This window comes from Rhamphochromis longiceps, linkage group LG5, assembly GCF_057381845.1.
Source record: "Rhamphochromis longiceps isolate RC_006_pf linkage group LG5, R_longiceps_female_GT1.1, whole genome shotgun sequence".
NCBI lineage: Eukaryota > Metazoa > Chordata > Actinopteri > Cichliformes > Cichlidae > Rhamphochromis > Rhamphochromis longiceps.
Window position 1 is genome coordinate 39994844 of NC_140561.1, and position 24893 is coordinate 40019736.

At 43.3% G+C, this 24893-nt stretch overlaps 1 protein-coding gene across 3 annotated transcripts in view; it reads right to left on the reverse strand.

The window, feature by feature from the left end:
- LOC146670644 (semaphorin-3D) overlaps window positions 1-24893 on the reverse strand; it is a 102454-nt gene that overhangs the window by 19628 nt on the left and 57933 nt on the right. For all 3 annotated transcript variants that reach the window (XM_085407660.1, XM_085407658.1, XM_085407659.1), the window contains exons 3-6: window positions 2902-3056; window positions 2607-2669; window positions 2293-2412; window positions 386-476 (exon numbers count right to left, since the gene is read on the reverse strand). In XM_085407660.1, the coding sequence (XP_085263786.1) occupies window positions 386-476; window positions 2293-2412; window positions 2607-2669; window positions 2902-3056 (429 nt within the window). The remainder of the gene's footprint in view (window positions 1-385; window positions 477-2292; window positions 2413-2606; window positions 2670-2901; window positions 3057-24893) is intronic.

The window sequence follows — 24893 nt, forward strand, 5'->3', positions numbered from 1 at the left end:
GTGCTGGAAAGACATCGTGCTTCCGTCGCTGGTAAACCCTCAGCTGTCAGCACAGACCCAACCGTCAGTTATAAAAACTTATGGCTTCTTCTATGGAGCTCTCTCTTTGTCTAAGTGATCCAAATATGGCCGATGTGTTTTATGTCCTTTATGTCATGGGGGGCAGCGGCTGACGTCAGCGCGTGGAATAACTCATGCGGACCACACACGCCGCGGCTGAGCGGACACTCTGCAGCGAGGAGTCACACAGTGGTGGGATTGTACGCCGCAGAGCGCCGCTGTCACCAGAATGTGAACACGGCTTTTAGAGAATGACAGATGATGATTCAATATGGCCACTCTTTCAGGCCAGACCTTCGAGTGCGCGTGGGTGGACGGGACCTACCGGTCAGTCTAGCAGCGAAGGGCTCTTTGGGACTGAAGGGACATTTTCCTCTGCCTGACTCGACCGTGTGAGACAGCGTGAACAATGGCTCCTGCAGGAGAGAGGACAGAGGAGACCACACAAACACAGAATGATGGATAAACAGAAGGGCAAAGATGAAGCTGCCTTCACTTCACTTCATTACAGAACAGAAGCTCTTTAGAGAGGCTGACTGATTTTAGAGGACTGCCAACAATGATGATGATTAATATTAGTGTTTTAGAAGTCTGAATATGGTGGATGGATTAGGAAACAATGAGTCCTTCAACACAGGCGAGCAAACAGCCCTTCAGCAGGGCAGCATATTTCCAAACAGAAACCTATCAGTCAACAGTACTGCTCTGGTTCAGGCCTTTTGCTTCAAACACAGACTGTGTAGGAAAAAATCCACATTTTAGACCAAACTTATCTTTTAACCTGTTTTTTGAGGTTGAGGTGGCCACTGAACATAAAGCTATGGGCCCCCTAAAGTCCAATGGGGTCCCATGTGGGGCAGCCCACTCATGCAGGGAGGGTCCTACAGTTGGGACCATTGGACCACGCTCTACAGCAGGTGTGGGCCGAACTACTGGGGGCCCACTCAACCCCCCTTCCATGTTACTGAGGTTTAAAACATGCTCTGTGGTTTCATCCTCTCCGCAGCAGTAACCTTCCTTATTACAAATAACGGGCCAGCAAACATGCACATCTGGGCCCACTGTGGGTGCGTGTGGGTGAACTGTGGGTTTATGGGGGAAGGGAAACCCACATTTATCCCAAATGGGTGTGCAGCACTTTTACCCTTTGGGACACCTGTATGACTTTTCTATGGGCGTGGCCACTGTGGACTGCCCGGTGAAAACCTCCATAGGAGCCCAGTGGTGTAACAGAGGGCCCAAAAGTGCAACATTTCTGTGGCCCCACGTGGTTTTCTCTGTGAAAACCCACTGTGGATTATCTTGTGTGTTCCCTTTGGGATTTCTCTCGTCTCTTCTTTGTTGTTTTTATCACTTTGCAGTTCTTCTGTTTCCATTCATGATTGTTTTATAACTATTTTGTCCTTCATTTCCTCACACTGCCATCACATTGTGTCAGATAACGTTGGCTGAAGATAGCAGACCACAAGTATACAAGGGTCCACTTGGGGGGGACTGGAGTACATGAGGCACATGTCTGCCAATTTTCTGTGACTATGCAGACTGTCAACAAGTCACTACAGTACAATGCACTAACTATTTCTTCAGTTTAATAGGAACCACTTGTTCCTGGTACAGTTCCAGCCTCAGAGGGCTGTAGCATGAGCCAAAACACTGAGGTTCATGTTTTGGTTTTCTCCTCCTTCTTTCTGTCACTTTAGTTCAGACACCACAAAAACACTGGTTATGTTTAGCTCGTGGTTTGGGGTAAAATAAGCTCATTTACAATATGCAAGCTAAAAAATGATCCACAGAGTTTAAATGTGACCCCAAAGTGTCCTTAGTGACGAGGTAGGAGCGAGACCCTGACTGGCTGTTGCTCCACCAGGTGTATCATAGCAGTGACACCAGTATGTTTCCAGTCAGCACATTAGACAACATGGCAGTGCTGGCTTTGTTTTTCAAGCAAAGAACTGGGTCCTCTGGCTTTCCTGGATCTGGCAGAGCCGAACATCTAACTGTGGAACTGAAAACGTCTGAATTTGACTTCACAGTTTCTACGTTTGGAAATAATCAGCGGCTTAAATAAAAACTTTGTTAAGCGACAGAGCAGATTTACTCTTTCACATATAAAACAACAGAAATATCCAATTTTTAAAGTCTTGAATGCCATTACAGCCAACCCTCTGCTCCACTTTAGCTTTGTGACTTCATATTTATTTGAACTAAATGAACGACTGAATGAACTGGTACCTCTGTGTTGTGTCCGAGGTGCAGGTAAGTGCACTGTGGATGGAAAGCGCCAGTACCACAAGCATAAACGTGGGTCTTATTGAAAGGCTGCAGCAGCCGCACAAAGTTGGCACATTCAGTCTGCAAAAAGACAAAAACAGGATCATGTCTAATGTAATTCTTCACTTATTCCAGTCGTTGTAACACTGATAAAAAAAACTCCAGAGTAACTGATATTTATTACTGTACAGATAAACTGTGATTAGAGTTTGTTTGTGTAATAAAACTAAATGCACACAAACTGTGCACATACTAAAATATGCTCAGTGTGTTACCTCCAGGCTTTTGCCAGCCAGCCTGCAGTGCTCCACATGCTCTCTGGCAGCCGGCCAGTAGATCTGAAAGAAATGAGCATCAATCAGCAACGCTGGCAACAAAGCAGCTCGAACGACTACGAATGTTACCGACTGATTTCCTGCCAGATCAAATAATCATTTGGGCTCCAGAGCTGTGGCTGCTTTCTGTGCCAGAGGAAGCGATTACAGTGAAATCTCTCCAGATCAGCATGTGCAGGCTGTTGGTGAACATGTGCAACTAAGATACAGCAACAATGAATCTTTGTGTCTTTACCTTCTGCGAGGGCTGATCCAAGCTGTCAGACTTCAGCAGGTAGATGTGGTCTTTCCCTCCGACCAGCAGCCAGCCTTTATCCTCGTCTAACAGCAGGGCCTGGTACCCACCGCTGACCCCCTCCTCCCAGAAGACAGCTGAACCGTTCCTCACATCTGACACAGACGGAGGAGAGAGGCTGTTCAATCAAACGCGCCTGTACCCAGCATCAGCTCTCACCAGCCATAAGTGTTTTTTAATTTCACTGCCTTTAATTATAATGCACCATAATTCACACATCCTTCAACTGAAATGACAACAACAACACAGACGTCTGCAAAATGAGCTTCAAACGTCTCCTATTAAAATTTTGCAAGACAAAAATAATGCAGATCCTGCAAGATATCATCAAGAAGGCTGAGTTAATATGAAACGTGTGAGTGAGTAAAAAACCTTTCACTTTGAAGTTCATCGTCTCACCCAGAGCTGCGTGAACTGTTTGGAGATTTCCATAATGCTCAGAAAAACTGCATTTTAACTCCATTAAACTGTGAATGGATTTATTTTATTAGTGTTATATAGTTTGTATTGCTACTTCAATAAAATATGTTTTATTGAATACATCTCTCCTAATCGTTCGCCATCACTGACACACGGCAGCATCAGGTCATCAGTCAGGCTGCAGGCTGCCGCTGCGCTCGTCTCTGGGGAGTCGCTGCTAAAGCAGGCAGAAAACGACCTGAGCAAGCAGGTCAAATCAACCCTGAAACCCTCTCGGCTCTGCAAAGTGTGTCAGCCTGAAACTTCCACAGCTGCGAGTGAAACTGGATCGAAGAGGACTCAGGTTCACACCAGCATGCAACACGTCTACAGAGAAATGACAAATAATTCAATAATCCTAATGCAGTCTGAAACTTAATAGTGCAAGTTTTGTAATGAAAAGTGTTTTCCCAACATTTCATGACTTAAATCACATTTAAGCTCCTCAGTGGACTTTAATTTAGCCGTTTGCCCGCCTAATAACTGATTTCATGATGATGCATTTGTGCCGTTTCCTGTCATTTGACAGCAAAAACAAACAACTCTCTGTGCTGCTGGGGCAAAACATCCACGAACATCATCCCTGTGAACAAAAGATAATCCGAGGATAAAACAATGAAAACAACTTTTAGTTCCAACTATAGTCCACTGTTGTTAAACTACAGGCTCATCAAGAGTAGGACTCTGCAGTTATAATAATAAATACAAGCTTATATGCTTCGTGCTTACACACATTTAAATGCATTAAAAATGATTCAGTTACAAGTAAAAACACTAAGTATAAATCATAAAAACAATAATGTGTTAGACAATTTAAATAGAAATGCAAAAAGTGCAACATCAACATGTTGAACACGTCTTTGAACGTTCAGGTTTAAACGTGGACATAAAGTGCTTCAGGCGGGCGGCTCCATAACTGATCCTCTATTCATTCAAACACCTGCGTCTCATTTGAATCAGGGTCACGGTGGGTAAGTCTGTGACCTCACGCTGCAAATATTAACTGGAGTAAAAGCAGCTAATTAACCTTGAAATCCTCCTCGTCTTCCCGCCGCACTGACCTGCCTGCGCTGCAAACAATCGCTTGAATGAACGAAGGAAACTAACCGTGAAACTCAACAAGACCGTCACAGCATTCAGGCCCGGCCTGCGAGTCAGAGCGCACCCCACACTGCGGATGCACAGCACAGTCCGGCGTGTGCGCGGACACGCTGATTGTGCGTCCCGATGGCTCAAAAGCGGCTTTGAATGCAGCACGGCACATTTGTTGCACTTGAGCCGCACCAGAGGACATTTAAAAAGAAATAAATCACCGCTCTGACAATCACGCTGCTTTCATCGCGTTAACGGGACGCACAAGAGTTTCTGCTCGCTAATCAAGCGTGGAAACAGAGGAGAAAGGGCTGAAGAATGGAGGAAGGCTCAACTCTAGAGCCGTGCAGTCAAGTTTATTTGCACAGCCTTTAATCACGCGTAGTCTTCAGCAGTTTCACTGAGCCCCCCATTGAAAAAATAATAAAAGGAGTGATGAATGAAAGTGATTCCTCAGTCCTACAAGTACAAAAAGGCAGAAAAGGCGCAGACTTTGCTTTAGGTCTTCCTCTGTGATTAATTGTTCCTCCAGTTTATTTTGCATCTTTGTCTGATGAAGAAATTGACAAAACTCAGAGCGAGACTCGAGGAACAGCTGTGAGGTAAAAACGGAAAAATTCTCCTTCTGCACAGGAAATCACCCTCGATGTGACTCGTAATAGGACCAATCACAGACTGGCATACTTCAGGATAATATGCACAATGGTGGATTAGACACACTGCAGGTAAAAATACAGAAACTGAGACGAAAGGTGTTCATTTATGAGAAAAGTGCAAAAACAGCCTGAAACTATAAACACAGATTTTATCCATCTGAGCAGGATCCTGATATTTTTACATCCAAAGAGGAAACTGGACTTTTATACAAGTAAAGACTGAACACTGAGCATTTGGAGCAAACTTCAGATTCATCATCCACATGCTGACCTTATTATTAGGAACTCGTGTTTAATGTTAGCGTCACGATTCAAACAGGACATACAAAGGAAATTAAAGGCAATCGTTACTGGTCCAACATAAATTTGCTACAAAGTCATCCTCAAAATCCAGTTGTAGTCTTTAATGACTGAGCACAGGAGAGAAAACACACACACACACACACACACACACACACACACACACACACACACACACACACACACACACAGCAAAGTTGTGTGTGCAATCAGACGTAACAGCCACATCTGTTCAGGCTCCTAAATGAGATCTTCACAGCTCGTTTCTCATTCAGATAATCCACTCTCACACAGCTGTGAGACTCCTCAGGGCGTCACACATGTAACTGAAGTGGGCAGATTTATAGAGGTTAAAGGAACAGAACATGAAACGTGTCATAGAAACAGACAAAAATGTGTCATCAACTCATTTAAAGCTCGAGGGGCCGAGAGCAGGTCACCATCAAACTAACCCAGACTGTTAGCCGTGCGCTAAGTCAGCTCATATTCTGAGCAAACAGGCCTCTGTAGATTTTTTCCTCTCTTAAAATTTGGGGAATTTTGAGATTAGTATAAAGCTGTTTTTTCTAATTAAATTATTTCAAACTTTTTGCTAGCGATAACCACCGTGAATGATTTTACAGTAAGAGCACCACAGATACCAGCAGGGGCTGAGCCGCTGAGCTGGAAAAGGGCAAGTAGATTCTTATTTTACAGAGCTGCGGCATTTGGCTCCGAGTCTGAGAGATCCCATCGATCAAGTGAAGTGGGGATGGGAAGTAGACCACACGATGAAAGAAAAGTTACTCCCCCCGAGGGGGGCACGATGAAAAATATGACATGAAATACCAACGAAGAGAGGAAACCAAAAGCTTTATGTCACACAGGACTGCTGCACGTCCAGGTTCTTCCCCTTTAACTTTTCCTTTTGTTTTCCTGATAACTTGAACAGACCTGCACCGTTTTAAAGTCAGCAGTCACCAAAACAAGGAAGCGTCCGCACTAAAATCACTTCCAATGGTTGGAAGAAAAGCAAGAATGGGTTCAGTCTGTCTGTCTGTCTTCATTAGTGGCCATAAGTGCATTGGACCGGTCAAAGTTTCACTGAGTCTGGATGTAATTCAGTTAAATGCCTAAATGTTGCTTTTCCTTTCAATCACAGTCCGGAGGTAATGCTGAGTGCTTCTGATTGGCCAGAGGTGATGTGGATTCGTCATGACTGCTGGATGGCGAGAGGTCACAGCCTCGACACGTCTTGATTCAAGTACAGCTTCGAGGTTTATAAAGCAAAGCTTTGTATTCCACTCATTGTGAGTCCATGTGTATGTTTGTGGGTGAGTTTGCATGGATTATTAAAAAATGGACTCCAGTATAAAATAACAATAAAGAGAATAAAAATAAGGAAATGCTGAGAAATGACGAAGAAGAGGCAAGAACTGACAAACAAAATGATCACAGAGACAATGAAGCTAGAAAATACAACAACAAAGAAAAAGGGACCACAAAAAGATACAAAATAACCACAAAGACACCAAACTACTAAAACCTACTAAAGCTACAGAGAGATGAGAACACAAAGCGACGCATAACATCCAGAAATGTTTCACAACAGGCGCTGAACATAAAACGACTGCACGATGATGGCACGCGGCCTTTTTTTTGTTTTCCATCGTGTTGTAGTCGTCCTCACCTCTTTAAGGTCACTTTGTGTCTCTTTATGGTTATGTTGTGCTCCTCTGTGCCTTTTCACTGAACTCTGTGACTTTACAAACACTTACTTCACACAGAGGCTCTTTGCAGGGGTCCTCTGACCTCTCGGCCCCCCGGGCCTGTGCTTAAAGGGCCGGTTCGGTAATCCATTCATGTGTGAGTGTGTACTGGCGTGTGTGTGTCAGCGAGGTCGGGATTAGTGAGTCCAGGTCAGAGTGTCAATTTGTCCTTTCTGCACTGGCCACACATGAGTTTTTACACCAAATTATGTCCATTGATTCTACTTGTAGATCAGATGTACAGACTTGTGCAACTGTAACCATTTAAGATGCTTCAAAGCACTTTCGTCCTCATCGCTAATATAAAAGTACCAGCTGTATCCAAACCTATAATCAGATAATTATATCGCTCTGTTTAACTTTATCATCCAATCAACAGCAGAGAATTAATGGCAAACATTTGCTGATTGCTGAACTTTGTGCTGCACATCGGTGTGTGAGCTACCTTGAGCGCACGCACATGTTGCGGGGACGTAAATCTGCCTACACACTTGGTTTCAGGTTAGATTAAGACTCGAGAAGACGAATGTAAGTCACACATCAACAAGTGAAACCATGTTTGTCACGCTGTTCAGTGCAATGATGCGTCTACGGAGGTACAAGTCGTGTTAAAATGAAAACTAACCTAAAGAATGACTGAATGTAACAGAACTGACTAAAAGAACAACGAATAAAGAGCTCCTTTAAAAACTGATGATGCAGGACCGCACTTTTGTTGCATCACAGCTGTGCCACAGTTCTTTACAGCTGTGTTTTGTACCAATGCACCAAAATCCTGTTCAGACACGCACAGTTATCTCCTCCTTCTTACAGCTGCTCCCTTTAGGGGTCAACTCAGTGGATCATCTGCCTCCATCAACCCAAAAAACACAAATCCATCTTTGCAGCTATGCAATCTTCTCAAGCTGCAATTCAGTGGAAGTTGACTGTGACTGTATGTCCCAGCATGAAACAGCACAGCTGGTTCACATGTATTCAATCTTTTTCTCTTTACCCAATTTAACCAGCAGTGACTTTTATCGTCAGGACAGTGAGCACAGGCACGATTACTCACTGTGGGAGTGTTAAATTTGTTCCTCGCAGTAAAACGTATAAAAATGTCATATTTTCTTAGTTTTGGCTTTACTTTAAAAAAGTTGATTCAAGATTCAAGTGACTAAGAAAACGTCAAGACGCCAAAGAATAAACTGAGCAGTCGGATTTGATCAACATCACAATGAATTACATAAAAAGATAAAAGCATCCGAGAAGACTTAAAGTGCTGCTATACTTTGTGTTGTATGTGAAAAGTTCAGAAGAGTCTAAAGTCTGGAGCATTTTATTTTCACTGTGAGGTGCGTAAGTGTGAAAGCGCGTCAGAGTGAATACGAGCCTGTGTGACATCTGTGTGTGTGGCTTAGCTGTGTGTGCGTGTGATTGATCGTTCCCTGTGATGAACGCTGATTGCCTGCAATCAGGGAGGTGATTAAAACTGGATTTGCTTCATTAAAAGTGTGCGTGTGTGCTCAGACCTTGGCGAGCGGTGCAACGTGATTTGCACACATGCTTGCTTCAGCCAAACACGACATGTTAGCACAGGAGCGACGAGCCTGCCTCCCAGAGAGCATTTTTACATTCAGCTGCAGTGAAAAGAAAACAGGCCTGTGTTTGAAAGCAGAGCTCAGGATCATGCTTCCTCTGTTAGCCTGCTGAACTCATTTATACATTTAGCAAGTTGCTGAAATCCAAAGTGCAACATGCTTCTCCTGCAGAACAATGTCCACAAGTGAGTTAGAAGTAGTGAGTTTTTAGATGCAGGCAGCTCTCAGTGAGGATGACAGCGGTCTGAATAAATACAGGGAAAACCCAGAGTGACTTTTTCTGACCTTTCCATCTGTCTTCATGTACACGAGGTGACAGCTATAGGAAGTGAGAGCGACCCAGGGCGCTACCTGCTTAACAAAACAAAGCATCTGATCCCTGTCCTGGTGCTGCCGCCTCCTCTCAGCGCCAGGAACTCAGTGACCACGAGGCCCAAGATAGCGTCTAAGATCGTTGTTTCCATCAGCAGAGAAAGCTATAGAGGGCCCCCGTAGTGACACAGACATGATGTTGATTAATCACATACAGCATGAACGGGAGGAGCTGCACGGAGGTGGGTTGTAAAGTGGCTTGCAGATGTGCATCAGCTGTAGACAGAGTGGAAATTTTCTGACTGGACCCTAACCCATCAGCTGATGTGAGGTGGCAATGAGATCAGAGATCTGAGCTCGACTTCATCGCCTGCCTCACTTCTTTCTTCAGGAAGAATTTTAATAAAACATTTTGCTCCCTTTTTGAAAAAATAAACATTTTATCTCCATGCGACTGCTCCTCAAGTGAGTCACTGCATTAAAGTTACTAACTAAAGTTAATATTCTAATTTGGCTCAAATATATATTTTACCTTTCTGCATTAATGGTAATGAATCGATCATTCTAATTACAGGCACAGTGGCTCACAGGTAACAGGAATCCACGCAGGGCTCTCGAGTGGGGTTCGTTCCTTAAGTTTCTCCATGAGCTCCGTTTTCACGCACCCCTAAAAAACAAGCTCAGTTAAAACTGTAACCGAGTAATTTTAAAGATGTTATTAACTTAATCTTTGGGTTGAAGTAAGAATGAATCATCTGTGAGACTTTCATTGTTCAGTTTTTGTCATATATTTTAAATGTAAGAAGAGCTGAAATCAAAGTCGTTTCTTAGAGAAGTATTTTTTTAGTATTATGTTTCGGGCCGTACCTCCCTGCGTGATTAATTTTTCCTCATCAAACAAACTAAAAATAGAGGTAATACAAGTTTGTTTTGGATACAGTCTTGGCACATTAGTGCAGTAAATAACTCGCTCAGAGTTGGAAGCACTCGATCACTCGATGAGAGAATGGCCCGAGGGAGCCGTGGGGCAGGTTGGATCAAATCACGCCATGTGCAGCTCTGCTCCCCGCCTGCAGCGCAGCAGGACGCTCTGTTAGTCTGAGCTTTCACGCTTCATTAAAAAGTCAAATGGAAAAAAACTATCTCAGAGTTCGCCTCCATATTTGGTGATTTCACGTCTCCTCCATCAGTTTGCATCCTGAGTGTAACTCTGAGGTTGAACTGTTCAGTGCTGCATCTCGCCATCACTCAGAAATACAAACACAGAAACATTTTTCACACATTCATCCATGCTCGTGTGTGATCTGTTCAGACAGATGCACACACCACCTAGTAGGAGAGGAAAGTCAGGTCTGTTTACAGCTACTACATCTGTTCAGTGTAGCAGACGTCAGGGGAACCACCTTTGATCCGAGTCCAACGGAGCTGCAACCAAAGAGCAGCGGCCAACAGCCCTCAGGCTGTAAATCCCCCCCATTAGATTTATTGCTAATTTATTGGCCCATGCAAGAAAATCCTGTTTTTAATTTCAGCACCGATAGCTCAAAGCTTTTCCTCGAGCTATAAGGAATCCAGGGAAGATTCACAAAGGTCTCTGAGAGCAGTCACACGCTCAGCTTGCTCAAATACTGTATCACATGCTTTTTAGTGCTCCAAATATCCCATTCATCACCATCTTTACTGAATTATCTGTCCATTGTCCCACTTCCTTTCTGAAAAACAGGTCAAAATGCAAAAATATTTGTTTTAATATCATATAAGAAAAAAGAGGATGAACATTCCCATAATTTGGGAAGTTTGGGAACTTTCACAAAAGGGTTAAATTAAGCGGGAAAAGAACCTTAGAGTCATAAATCAGTCATCTGTGGACACAGTGACAAAACAAAACACACTTTAGATTTACTGCATCTTATAATTCCAAAAAATATCATCTTAAAATGTTGAGTGTGAATAAACGTCCATAAATCTGACTACAAATTATAAAAATATGCTCCTTATCTCCAGGAAATGCTGCAGAGTCCCCAAGTTTGATTTACTGTCACCATAATTCAGTCAATAATGTGTTTTTTTAATTTAAGCACTGGGCGCTGGAGGGGGGTGAGCACTTCTGGGGTCCTGTGGGGTCGTGTTTCCTTATTTTCTTGCAAATTTTTATTCATTTTCTAGACCAACTTATTCTGGAAATGCCTTTTTCACATTAAAGGCATCAGTTTGCTCTACAGCGTGGAGCCACAGGTTTCCTAATAAAGTCATTTGTGCATTAACAACCAAGATAGAAGAAGTTACTAAATTCATTATTTCTATAGAAAAGTAGGAGGAAGTTTAAATTGTCTTCTTTGTGAATTTGACACGTGACATTTTCTTTTCCTGCGTGTAGGAATTTAAAAAACAAACTTGTATCACACAAAGAGCAATGACAGGTTGCTGACTGGTACATCATCAGCACTGAAGTCAGAGAGCGTTCGTAACTTAAAGGGAAACACGACAAAGTTCAAAATATACTCTTTGCATGAAAACACCTTGAAATCCATCAACAGTAAGTGTTTGGTTAAATTTAGCAACAGTGTTCAAACATCTTTATACAGGAGACTCCTCTGACCTGCAGCAGTCTGCTCTGTGAGCGTCTCCTGGCAGGCTTTTAACCACCAACACCAATCATTTGTTATTAAATTACCATCTTTGCATTTATATAAACTCATGAGTGGGCTGTTTCCTTCTTCAGGGTTTCTGTTTGTGTATCCAAGGCTCCAAACTGACATAAGCAACGGTTACAGTTAAAAACAGGACAAAAGGGTGAAAAGTGTTCGTGTAAAGCAGAGGCAGCTTTGCTCTTTAGCTGGAGATTAAAACGAAAAACCAGTTAAACTGTTTCATGGACTGTTTCCTTCAGTTATCTTGGAGCAGTTTTCACTTTAATATAAACTGCATGGGTTGCATTAACGTTAAAATTCCCCCGCGGCTGTTGAAGCTCACGTATCTCAGAGAAACTCGATTCTCAAAAGGCAAATCAGGATGAATGAATCTCACACTTCCTGCACCTCCGTCCGTTCAAACTCCGGCTGAAGCTGCATTCCTGCTGAAGTGTCCACTAGGAAAGGACACAAATAACACTCAGAAAGGAGAGTGGATGAGGAGAGAGCCCAAAGAGAATCATTAGTCACACATTTTTATTATGATTAAATCATTTTCACCCCTCAAGCTCTTTGAGCTCCTTGAAAACACTGAATTAATTTCCCACAGAGGCGGTGACCCCGCCGATGCCGAGACGGGGGAGAGGCCGAGTTTTGTTAACGCTCGCAGATAAAAACGTGGCGGTTAGATAAGAACTCGCAGGATTCCTCGTCTGCCCGAGCGGCCTGCCTGCTCTGCATCGCGTCTTCCCCACTATCACAGAACCAAAAACGCCTCACATACAACACGGCGGCAAAGATCAGACAAACGCACACTTGAGGACACTGTGGACAGCGATTACACGTGCACGTGTGCTTTCATGGAGCACAACCTGGTGTGTGTCAGCTGAGGGGTGTTTCTCACATCACGCTGAAAACATCTGGTTCTCTGCTGAACTCTGACAGGAAGTCTGGCAGCATCACCGACCGGCCTGACAGCCACAGCATCCATATCACAGTTCATCTGGAAGGTTAACGTGTGGAGGTAAAAAGGTAAAACTCACAATCTAAACATCTCTGAGAAAACCTTTGCTGAATGTAACTTATTTAAAATGAAGACAGAAGGTTGTTATTCCAGTCAATAACTCAGAGCAGTAATATTGTGGTTATGAAACTCTCTGGCACATATGTGCAGCATATTTCAAGGATTATTGATATAAATAGTTGCAGCAGTGGCCCAAAAATTCAATATTTACCACAACTATGTTCTTATTTTCCTGAAGGACGCTGGCGTGTTCTGAAACAACGCCTTGATTAGTCAGAATTTCTGCATCTTATCTCTTTAACGTTAGCCATCTGCAGAGGTTCCTTCCTGTTCTCTGTCCAGTTCATTTCTTCTTGATTTTACTCAAAGTTTGAGACATTGAGCTTTAAATTCAGCTCCTGAGAAATCACCGTCTTCACGACATTCTCGCCTCTCCGCACTGAACTTTATATCTGTGAATCAGCTGCTGCAGTAACACAAAACTCAAAAACTGCACCGACACACTCAGAGTGGTGTCAGCTCAAGTCTCAGTTTGGTTGAGATCCGACCACATCAACAGAAGCTGGTCGCAGGTGGGTGGAGCTGAACTGCATCATGCTGCATGTTGCATGGTCTGCCCAGAAGAAAACGTAAAGGCAAACAAAGAAAACTGTGCTCTTTGCAGAGTCCTCGACTCGTTTTTGTTTAACGGGCTGATGAACGACCGTGAGGTCGAAGTAAAGACAAACAGCTGCCACACATCTGGTGGAGTCACACGCATTGTATTGATTATCATATAGTTAGGGCTGGATCCCTTAGTTATTACATAAGTTATTATAGGTGTAGGCTGCTGGGGGATTCCCATGATGCACTGGGTGTTTCTTATTCACTCACTATGTGTTAACAGACCTCTGCTGAATCATATCTGTTATTAATCTCTGTCTCTCTTCCACAGCATGTCTTTATCCTGTCTTCCTTCTCTCACCCCAACCGGTCGAAGCAGATGGCCCCGCCCCTCCCTGAGCCTGGTTCTGCCGGAGGTTTCTTCCTGTTAAAAGGGAGTTTTTCCTTCCCACTGTCGCCAAAGTGCTGCTCATAGGGGCTCATATGATTGTCAGGTTTTTTCTCTGTATGTTTAATTGTAGGGCCTACCTTACAATATAAAGCACCTTGAGGCGACTGTTGTTGTGATTTGGAGCTGTATAAATAAAACTGAATTGAATTGAAAAGTTCAGTGAAATCACAGAAACATGAAATTTCACCCCACAAAAAGCAAAACAAAGCACAGCCAGGCTGAGGACTCACAATCAAACACAACAGAGAGGACAGCACTGCACACCTGCACAGAGACTCAGCACAGACCAGGGAGAGAAGGGTTACGAACAGGTGAATTCAATTAGACTCTGATGAGGGCAGGTGAGAGAAGGAGGGGAAATAACCTTCAAAATAAAACAGGAAGTGAACTGAAAGCAGGGCAGAGGAAACATGAAAAATGACAGGATTCCAATAAAAAATAAGCACAAATAAGAAAAGGGGCCGTGACAGTTAAAGATTCAAATGCTGTGAAAATAAACACAAACTACAAATTATCAATTTGAAAGGTCACATAAAGGTTCTTTTTCAAAACAACACAAATGTGTTTGAGAGTCCAAATGCATGATTTCCCCCGAGGAGACGCACACAATGATGTGCTGACAGTTTCTTGACTAGAGCACAGTGATCCCTCTGTTTCAGCGCGCAGCGTCACCGTACACGCACACAAGCTGCAACACATCGCCTCACTTAGCACATGCTAACACTTAGAGGCGACCCCGGGGAGCGGGCCATCGCACCGCTCACGTGTTCAGAGTTTGGACTCAAATGAAAGGAGGTCTGTAGATGACAGAAACCAAACCACAGCCAGCCCGACACCTTGGCCACGGAGCCGGTGAGGGCCGCCTTGTTCTCCATTTGCACAGGAAACTGCCGCTCTTTTCGTACCTCCCAGCGGAACATGAACACATTTTTCAGGGTTTTTTGGACACACACACACATTTGCAGCGAACTAAAGAGCAGAAATCTCACATTATCCATCTCCCAGGAGGCATCAAAGAAAAACATTCTGCAATTTACTGAAATAACAAGAAGATTTTATAGTTCAGAGAAATATGCTGGCATGTGTTTCAAACTACTCGCGTCTATAAAACTAACGAGGGAAACCATATTTAATATTTAAAGCCATTCAATAGCTCAGAGATTAAAAAATACTGACAACAAACAATTAAACTGTAAAATGAGAAAAGGCCAAATGTAGGAATGAGAAAACTACAAAATGTAATATTAATGGCTGTATGTCATCTTTACCTTTGATGATACAGTTTCTGTGTGTGTGTGTGTGTGTGTGTGTGTGTGTGTGTGTGTGTGTGTGTGTGTGTGTGTGTGTGTGTGTGTGTGTGTGTGTGTGTGTGTGTGTGTGTGTTTTCTCTCCTGTGCTCAGTCATTAAAGACTACAACTGGATTTTGAGGATGACTTTGTAGCAAATTTATGTTGGACCAGTAACGATTGCCTTTAATTTCCTTTGTATGTCCTGTTTGAATCGTGACGCTAACATTAAACACGAGTTCCTAATAATAAGGTCAGCATGTGGATGATGAATCTGAAGTTTGCTCCAAATGCTCAGTTTGACACGTTTTTTTCTGCTCTTGGATCAGTCTGACGTCAGAGAGAGAGGATATCCTTATATGGCACTTTCACCTGCAAGCCCCACACACACCTGATGTTTGAACCCTCCATTTATAAGGGAAAGCCAATCAGAAGAGAGCTAGCTTAAAGGCAGACGAGCTAAAATGGTTTATTTCAGACTGGGATGAACTCCACAAAAGGCCCGCAGAACATATACAGGGATTATTTTGAAGCGTGGATCATGTAAAATTACTTTATTAGAGTCCATGTATGTGATTAAAATCTTTATATATTAGTTACATTATGCATATATTATCATCTTAGTTTTAACAGAGCATTTTAGTGCTTCAGTTTTAAACGAGAAAAGGCTCTAAGGGTGAGAGTGCTCCTCATTTTATCCTCCAACTAGTTCTGGAAACGAGCAGCGTTTAGCTTTTAGCTCGGAGCCTTCTTTGTAATTATTTGTGGTTTGTGGTTGTGAGCATTAGTTATATGACTCCTTAATAAAAAACTTTTGGTACTTAATCATCAGGATACTCCTCGTACATACATGGGAACTGTACAGCAGGCTTTCCAAGGCAGACACTTTATTTTCCAATAAAATGTTAAGTAACAAAAATGCAGGTTTGCACGAGTGCGAGAAAAATCATTGAAAAACTTGTTTGGGGCACCAAGTTAAAGTTCAGGCCCTGAACCAAACTTTACCCACAGAGGCTGCGACGTGTTTCCTGGTAATGAGATCGGGGTGTCGGGTAACACATAACTCCTGGTGGGCTCTGAAACTGGACTCGTCTGTTTGTTATTTTAGTGAAGTCAGGTAGCGGCGTCTCTCTTCTCCTCCGTTTATTTGACATCGGTGACGGGACACATGTGGAAAAAAACGCCCCAGAAGCCACGTTTACCTGCCTCCGCCGGGCCAGCGTGCTCTGACATTAAAGAGGTCTCGTGTAAAGCTCCCTCTTTGGTCTTTACTTCATTTTACGTCAGTGTTTTCTGTTCATGTTCTTTTTTTAAGCTGCTAAGCTGTAAAGAAACTACTAGCTGTTAGCAGCTAGCCACAGTTGAGACGCGCTCGTATTTCTGTCTCCATGGAAACAGGTTATGTAAATACAGTTTGACTGACTGAAGTTTGGCCACAGCTCACATTTCAATCCCAGTCAGAACTGGTGACGGTGGATGATGTTTGTTTTTCATAGCGGATCCGGTGGCGGGCAGTCGGCCAACACCGCGCTCGAGTGAAGGACGTGAGGCGGGTCAGCCAGAGTGAACGTCACAGTATCAGAAACTTAATTGGTGCCTGTGTTTTCTTATCTAGACACGACTCTGACCACCTCGTCTTCCCTCCAGCACTTCGACCCCATTTTCCTCTTTAACCTTTCGACCTGTCCTCTGCATCAAAGCTGCTTATGAAATCATGAAAATGTGACTTTCACCATCGAATCATCACCTTAAGGTCTGCAGCATCTCTTTCACTCAGATTTCCAAATCACACAGGACGATAAAAAGCCTCTGGTGACTTCATTAAGGAAGTTTTATTAAAAACTTGACCCAAAAGATGCAGCTTTACATATTCACCCTTTAAACTCCTTGAGCATCGCAGCAGGCGATGCATTTTCTGTCCTGTTTAACAAACCGGCACGCCGCATTCAAAGCTCCGTCCTTCCAACGTGTTCTCTGTCTGGATCGCATGAAATAACCTCCCATTAGTCTGTGTTGCTCATCCAAAAAACGCGTCTTTGAAAAGACAAATAAAACAAACTAGCACGCTATTTTCACGCCTCAGTTCTCATCCCCACCCGTGGCCTCAATACTAATGAGATTTTTCTAATTCTCCACAATAAACTGTGTAACCTGTAAACCAGGAGCACATTCAAGGTCTTTGTTTGTAGTGCAGGAAATGCAAGAAGAGGAAAAGTCGCGCTATCACATGTACTGCTGTCGCTCTGCTTTTCTCTTTAAGGACAACAGAAACAGTGATGGTAAAATCAAAGAAGCAGCTGCGCTCACAAGTCTGACACCAGTTTGTCACCACAGTAATTATAGTTTCTCAGCTTCGGTGTGATGTTTTCCATGATTTAGATACAACAGAATTGTTGTTTGAGGTTTTATGTGTCCTCAGGCAGACCTCATCTCTGCGCCTGATCAGGATTTGTGCTCTGAATCAGATTAACAGCCACAAAAAGGGACGTCGAGGGTTAAAAGTTGAACTCACAGCAAAAGAAACCTCAACACCGTATCCCCCAAAATTCTGTTTGGAAAGAAATGTAAATTCGGTGGTTTTGTAACAGTACATGTACCACTAAGGTGTTTCACAGTGCAGCTTCCACCTGTTGTGTTAAACTTCTGCATGTTCCTGCACACACTTTGCAGCAGGTGTGTTACCAGGACTTTGATCCGGTTCAGAGGAAGGCTCAAGTCTTTTGTACTGATGATGAATAAAGGCTGAATGATGGCTGGCAGCAGCTGTGTGAATGAAGGACCTCACTCACTGAAGATAATCACACTCAAACACTCACCGCCTCTTTGTGGAGTCCTTCAAACCTCTCACAGCCTTAAGCCCGCCGGCTTCCACCCTCTTTTAGAGTCATTTCTCAGAATTCCTCCCAGAAGCACGTTGTTCTTGATTACCTCGCTTCCTCCTCTGCACTCAGCGCTCTCCTTTCTCCTCCTCTCAGCCTTTTATCTCCGACCTAATGTAAGAAACTTAAGACACAAAGAAGCCCACGTACCTCTTTCTCTTCCTTCTAACCACCTCTTACAGCTGATCAAACAACAGGCTCCAGCTTTGATTTTTAGCTTCCTTTACTTTCTCTTATTTATACAGCACCAAATCACCACAACAGTCGGCTCAAGGTGCTTTATATTGTACAGTAGACCCTACAATAATACATACAGAGACAAACCCAACAATCATATGACCCCCTATGAGCAGCACTTTGGTGACAGTGGGAAGGAAAAACTCCCTTTTAACAGGAAGAAACCTCCAGCAGAACCAGGCTCAGGGAGGGGCGGGGCCATCTGCTGTGATTGGTTGGGATGAGGGGAGGAAGACTCAAAGTCTTCCACAGTTTGTCACTATCGTCTACCTGAAGGAGCACATGGACGGAGACAAAGGCGCTCGTTTCAGAACATTTAATGAAATCTCATCCTTTTATACACCAGAGGGCGAGACATGATGTTTGTGCTGATTTTAGACATGAAAAGCTGTTTTTGACTCAAACACACAAACAAATATGATCAAATCATACATAAAACAACCATGACTGGATTTTAAATCTCAATATAAATCTCAGCATGGTGCACTTTGATGTTCCCTCTAAAGGTCGTCTCTTAGTAAACACAAACTGTAATTTAATCCAGTGTTGATAAAGATATTAAGTCTAAAATCCTGCTAGAGTTACTGGATTTTGCAAAATGTTTGCTTATTGAAAGAAAAGACAAACGTTGGCCTACAGCATAAGCTCAGGTTGGAGCAGATGAGCAGATGTTTCGTGTATGTATTCACAGGGTTATCCAACATGAATCAATTAACTTTTTTTATTCGGGAGACGATGGATGAGGAGACGACTCACACACCCTCTTCTCCTAATCGTTTAACTGTCTGTGCTGAATCTTGGCGCGAGACTCGTCTAAACTCATGAAGCTGAACAGATCAGAGGAAAAAGGCAGATTTTGACAGTAAATTCTTTAACGTGGGGATCATTTCTCTCTAAGCATCTTTGATCCTTCTCCCATATCTTCTTCCTTTAAGCCCTCCACGTCACGGCCCCTCGAAGCTCTAAATCACAGCTAAAGAGTTTCCTTTTGAACCTTGACACAGATAACTGCAGGCATTTAATAGATCAAGTTTCAGGACTTTAAAATGATGAAAACCACCTCAGATGCATAGCTAAGATAACTCCAGCAGCTATTATTTCACCGGTCGGGCCACATTTATTTTTCCTTAATTTGGCCTGCCAAGCCGACTGCTGTCAGGAGCAGTTTACAGAAATCAAACTGACAGACGTTTACTTTCAGCTCTGATGATGAGGTTTCATCGCCGGCTTCCTTCTGCCAGCGCTTCTCGTTGTTTTACTAAATACACGACTGAAAAACGTCTCCTATGACATTTTTAGTCTAATCAGCACCTGATCAGTGTTTGCATTATGACCCTTCACACAAATTATTTTACACTGTGTATCCAGTTAATTGGAAAGGGAAATAAAATTTTTATTATCAGTATTAATGTTCTTTATCTCCCACCATCTACACCAATCTATCCTGACTCCCTGCAAAACTTAACTACATCAAAATGAAGGATTACGTATAAAAATGTCAGATTTATTCAAATTGAATGCAATACTTTTGATGAACCCCTTAAATTAAAGCAGGAAGTCTGCGCTTCAGTCCGGCTGTGTGCAGTCGCATCTATGATTTAATACTGACTGCACAGTGTACAGAGCACAGACGCAAAATTACAAAAACTATCACTGTTAAAATCTTACAGAAAAATAGGTGAACATGATTTTATGTCTACAAAAAATCGAAAATTATTCTGTTAGTTTTCGGGAAGCAAACTTTGCGTCCATGTGAATCCATCCGTGTGAGACACTGAACACTTTTAAAACTTAAAGAAGCACTTTGAGGTTTCCAGCAGGAGGATTCCTCCCAAACAGGAAGTGGAAAAGCACCAATCACAGTTCACTTCATTCACCAAATCATCATATTTACCACATTTAACTTAGCTTCATTTTTTTAACTAGTTTGTTCAAGTTTATGTGTACACAGTTGAACAGATGACTGCCAACATCTTCCTGCTATTATGCTGCTTTTATTAAAAGCTCCTGACGGTGAGGACGACCTCCACCGTGATCCAGGGACTGCCGACACCCCCGGCTCTCTGTAAATGGCACTCAGGCTCATGGATCAATGATCATGACAGTTTTGAATATTAATAATCATGAAACTGGGCTCACAGTTGGTTGTTAGTCAGTGGTACTAGCATTGCTATTATGCAAATGTACTGCTTTATACGTCTGAAAAAGCCTGCAGGCAGCGGAGACTGAAGAAGTCACGTCGGTGTGAGTGCTGAGACATTTCTGCACGCAGGTGAAGCTGCGGGCGCCTCGTGTTCACGCTGTTAACGCTTTACACTGGAAGTCGTGAAAAACAGTCATATTCATTCAAACACTGGTCCTGGCCTCGGGACAGAGAGGCTGAGAGAGAGGAAATACACGTTGCACTTTAAATCATCACGTGTGAAACTCATTTATCTTTTGTGACTTTTAGACTTTCAGGCATTTTATACAAAAAGTCACATTATGCTGTGTTTCTACTGGAACCTGCACTGCTGTGAAATCTCCAGATGTTTTAGAAAGGAGGAAACACAACATGGATAAAACTGTATGTTTACATTGATTTATTATAAGTACTGTGTGTTTGTAACTGCTTTAGGAGAACAGGACCTGTTTTTATTCATCTCTGTGGATTTCTGACTAACACCAGTAACACTTACTTGCTTGGTGACCAGTTTGTGAGGTTTTAACAATTAAATGAGACAACAAACGGCAAGAAATCACATCCTGCAGGACGTTTCACATTCTGAGTCTTTACCCAGTCTCAAGAGTCTGATTTAAATTATACTGTTTTATTTAGTTACAAGAGTCCAAGTAAACTGTAGTAAAAATCCTTTGTTAATCCAACATTTCATATGGCTCTTGTTTTTCTCTTGTTTGCATGTTTTTTCTTAGTACAGTTAATTAATCAGAAAGTTCTTAGATTTATACTAAAACTCACTTTTGTGATTCCTGAAAACTTGCTAATGTTTGTTGCTTAACGTCTATTTAAGATGTTAAGCAATCAACTTAATTCAGCTTAAACAGTGTCTCCTTATCTATAAAGGGTTTAGTTGGGAACAGCCACCAAAGAAAAACAAGCTGTCTGGAGGACAGTCGTGGAAAAAGGCGTCATTCTGGTCTCTCTCGTTTCAAAAAGCATCCTTCTCACACAAACGTCCCATTTTTCTTTAAACTCTTTTTGAAAGATCACATTTCTCACCGATTCGAAACACGTGTGTCGGGCATCGAGCCGCTCACACCTGTAATCGATAACTCCTCTCAGGACTGAGCTCATCTGCATCGGCACGCACAAACAAACGTGAACTTTGGCTTCGCTGCTTCACCACAACAAGCGGCGGGCTGGACTCACAGCCTCGCCCCCAAACTAAAACCACAAACGGCTTCATAACAAGATCGTAAGTCATCTAGAAGACGATACACACCCTGAGCTGTTGTTTTACTCCCTTTTTTTCCTCTGCTCGCTTTTTCTCCAAATTCAAAACAATGATAAAGACATTGGAAATGATGCGAGGGTGTGACACTTACAGTAAGAGGAAATGTGGGACTGCAGCTTTGTCTGAGCTCATATTTGCTCTGAAGTCAGTCGAGTCCTTTGTGTTCGGAGAGAGAATGAAATATGAATGTAACCCAGAGCTGTCTCCGTGTCAGAGGACGAAACAATGAGGACAAATTGAGTGATATGTAACAAAGCCGAGCCAACATTACCACAGAGGTAGAAATCATTAGCATAGCGAGTCAGAAGAAAAATGATCACCTATCAGTCGTTAGTGTCTTCTGCAAAATCTGACCCAACACATCACACAGTGGTGACACAGCCGCAGCTTACAAATCACATTAAACGATGCCTCGTGATCTCTTTGGTCACATTTATCATCTGGATGAGGACTTGCAGCTGCCATGACTCAGTTTTTCTGCCTTTATCACTGTTTGCGTGGGTGTGGCCACACGTCATTCTCCCCTGGACAGAAACCCGCATCAAAAAGTTAAAAAACCTGGGAGAACATCAGAGACACAGAAGAAACATCAAGCCCGCCTGACAGAAGGTCGTCTCCGTGAATAAACAGCATCTTACTGTAAATGTCATCCAGCTTCTGAATCCACGAAGAGATAAAAGCAGAGGACAGGAAGTTGTTCTGGAGTTTCCTTTAACAACATGTTGTCTGAAGATTTTGTGGCGCCCCAAATCAAGAGCACATTCCTCATAAACTCCGGTGCTTCCTGTCGCAGAGAGGCGCTGCCACTCTTTTCATCCTTCCTGCTAACATCTCTGTTATTTGATGGTAAAAAGCACAGAATAAAGGGCAGCTTTACTCATGCACGTGCAGCAAAAAGAGAGAACAGAGCAAAAGTAACACTGGTTTGGATTTGATGACCTGAAAGATCATCACGCCATGCACAGGCGAGCTTCACAGCTTGGTGGTTTAACTTATCTGACTCGTGTGGTCAGTGTACTCCCCTGCTCTGAGGAATTATTCTGCTTCCACGCAGGATTAAAACCAGAGCAGGCGTCTTATGAGTGGAAAGTCTCACCGTGGAGGCCGAGCTGGCCTGTGACTTTAAAGAAGTAATGAGGACACTTTTTTAAGGACTCCTCGGGGGCTTTCTCTCTCTCCGAGGGCTGAACCGGAATATTCCTGCTGTTTTTTCTCTCCCATGTCCTGCCGTTTATGGGAAGAAGCGACAGGGAAGCCAATGACCTTCTTACATTCCCTTCAAATTAAATGTGCTCTGTATCTGACATCACTGCAGGAATGCGGCCTGATTTCTAACTCTGACCCATTAGCTCTTGATCACTGGGTTAGAATTACATCCTCACATTTGTTAGGCAATGTTTTGTTTTCCAATTACTAAACTCTGCTGAGAACATTGTATATATTACCTTCATCTGCATGTGATCAGCACTGAGGTTTGGCCACATGGTGAACTGGAAGCAGATAAGGGACGGTCCTGTCTCAGTGCTCAGACTTAAATAAAGCTTTGTTTATGATGTTATCTCCAAACATCGGAGCGTGCCAAGTCCAAAAACGGCACAAACTCATGAGAAGGACGAGAGCAACAAGCGTGCTGATGAAATCTGGTGACTTCAGTAGGGATGGGTGTCCGGTGCCATGATGGCACCGGTTCTGACATAAACGGTAGTAACCAGACCGAAAAGCAGCGCACATTTCGGTGCTTTATTTCGGTGCTTTTTTTTTTCCTGAGCTGTGATACACTTCTAGCCAATAATTTTACGTTTCCGAGGATAGTAGGCGGGGCCAGGTACGTGCGTTCTTTTAGAGCAGAGCTACAGATTAAAATGTCCAAGGCGAAGCGGTCAAAGTCTGGCTGTACTTCACAGCAAAATATGCAAACTCAGCAGCAACAAGTGCTTTAAGGTGCTACTGTGATGCTGTCAAAGGAGGCAACACCTCGAATCCGATGAAACACCTGGCGACGCATAGCGTTTTTTTAAAAGCCGAGAAATGCGCCGTATGATAGCTTGCTGCGAGACCTCACACCGAGCGCATCTACTGTGCGTGGGTTGCCTGTTATCTGACCCGGAGTTAGCAATATCCCCCAAAAACCCCGAAGAGGAGAGTCCTGGCCCCTAGCCCTGCCAGTGTAGCAGAAATGATGAGGATGATGATGCAGCAGCAGCCGTTCTTCTCTGCGTGAGTCGCTTAATGTTGTTCGTGTGTAATTTACGTTGAGTAGGCTAACCACGTTATTACATTAATGCATGTAAGGTGAACTAGCAAACATCATCATAGCTACATGCGGCTGTCTTCTTGTTTGATGGCAGATACTCCCTTCACCCTGGCCAAAAAGGCTAAAATGACCAAAGGAAAAGTGGAAAACAGCTAAACATGAGAGGTTTTGGACAAAGTTTGTGTTCTCCATTCTTTAAGCACCGGTTTGAGCACCGTTTGAGCACCGGCACCGTTTCAAAAGTACCGATTTGGCACCGGTATCGGATAAAACCTAAACGATACCCATCCCTAGACTTCAGCCATAACAGGTAAAACTAACTGAACTCACAGGCAACAACGAGCCTGAGAAACACACCAGAGAGGGAATCTGTCATGGTCCTGGGCCATGTTGGCCCAGTGTTCTTAGTTTTCTTGTATGTTTGTATTTTGTTCCTTATTTAGGCCATGTTTTCTGAGTTGCCCTGTTGTGTTGTTCCCTAAGTGTTTTCCCTTCATGGCTTTTACCCCCTGTGTGCCCTCTGTGTATTTATGAGCCCTCGTCTCCCTTTGTGGTTGTTTCATGTTTCCCCAGCCCGTTATGTCTGTGTTTTCCCCGTGCTCTCTCTCCTCCTGTCTGAACCTCTGTGCACTTCCTGTTTACTTTGTGACTCTCACGCCCGTACATGTCATGTTCAGTTCACCCCGCCCTGTCTCGTTATGATTATCAGTGTCACCTGTGTTCCCCGTGTGTTCCCACTTTCCTCGTTTACCCTCTGTGTATTTCTGTCTGCGTCTCCCTCTGTTCGGCGTGACGTCGTCCCTCTTGCTGTGTGTCTCTCTGTGAGTTTTCCAAGTTCCCAGTTTAGATTAGTTTGTATGTTTTTTCCCTGCCTGCAAATAAAGCTGAGTTTTGAGTTCACCTCCCTGAGTCTGTGAGTCCTGCACTTTGGGTCCAACTCCTGCCTGCCGCACAGCGATTCATGA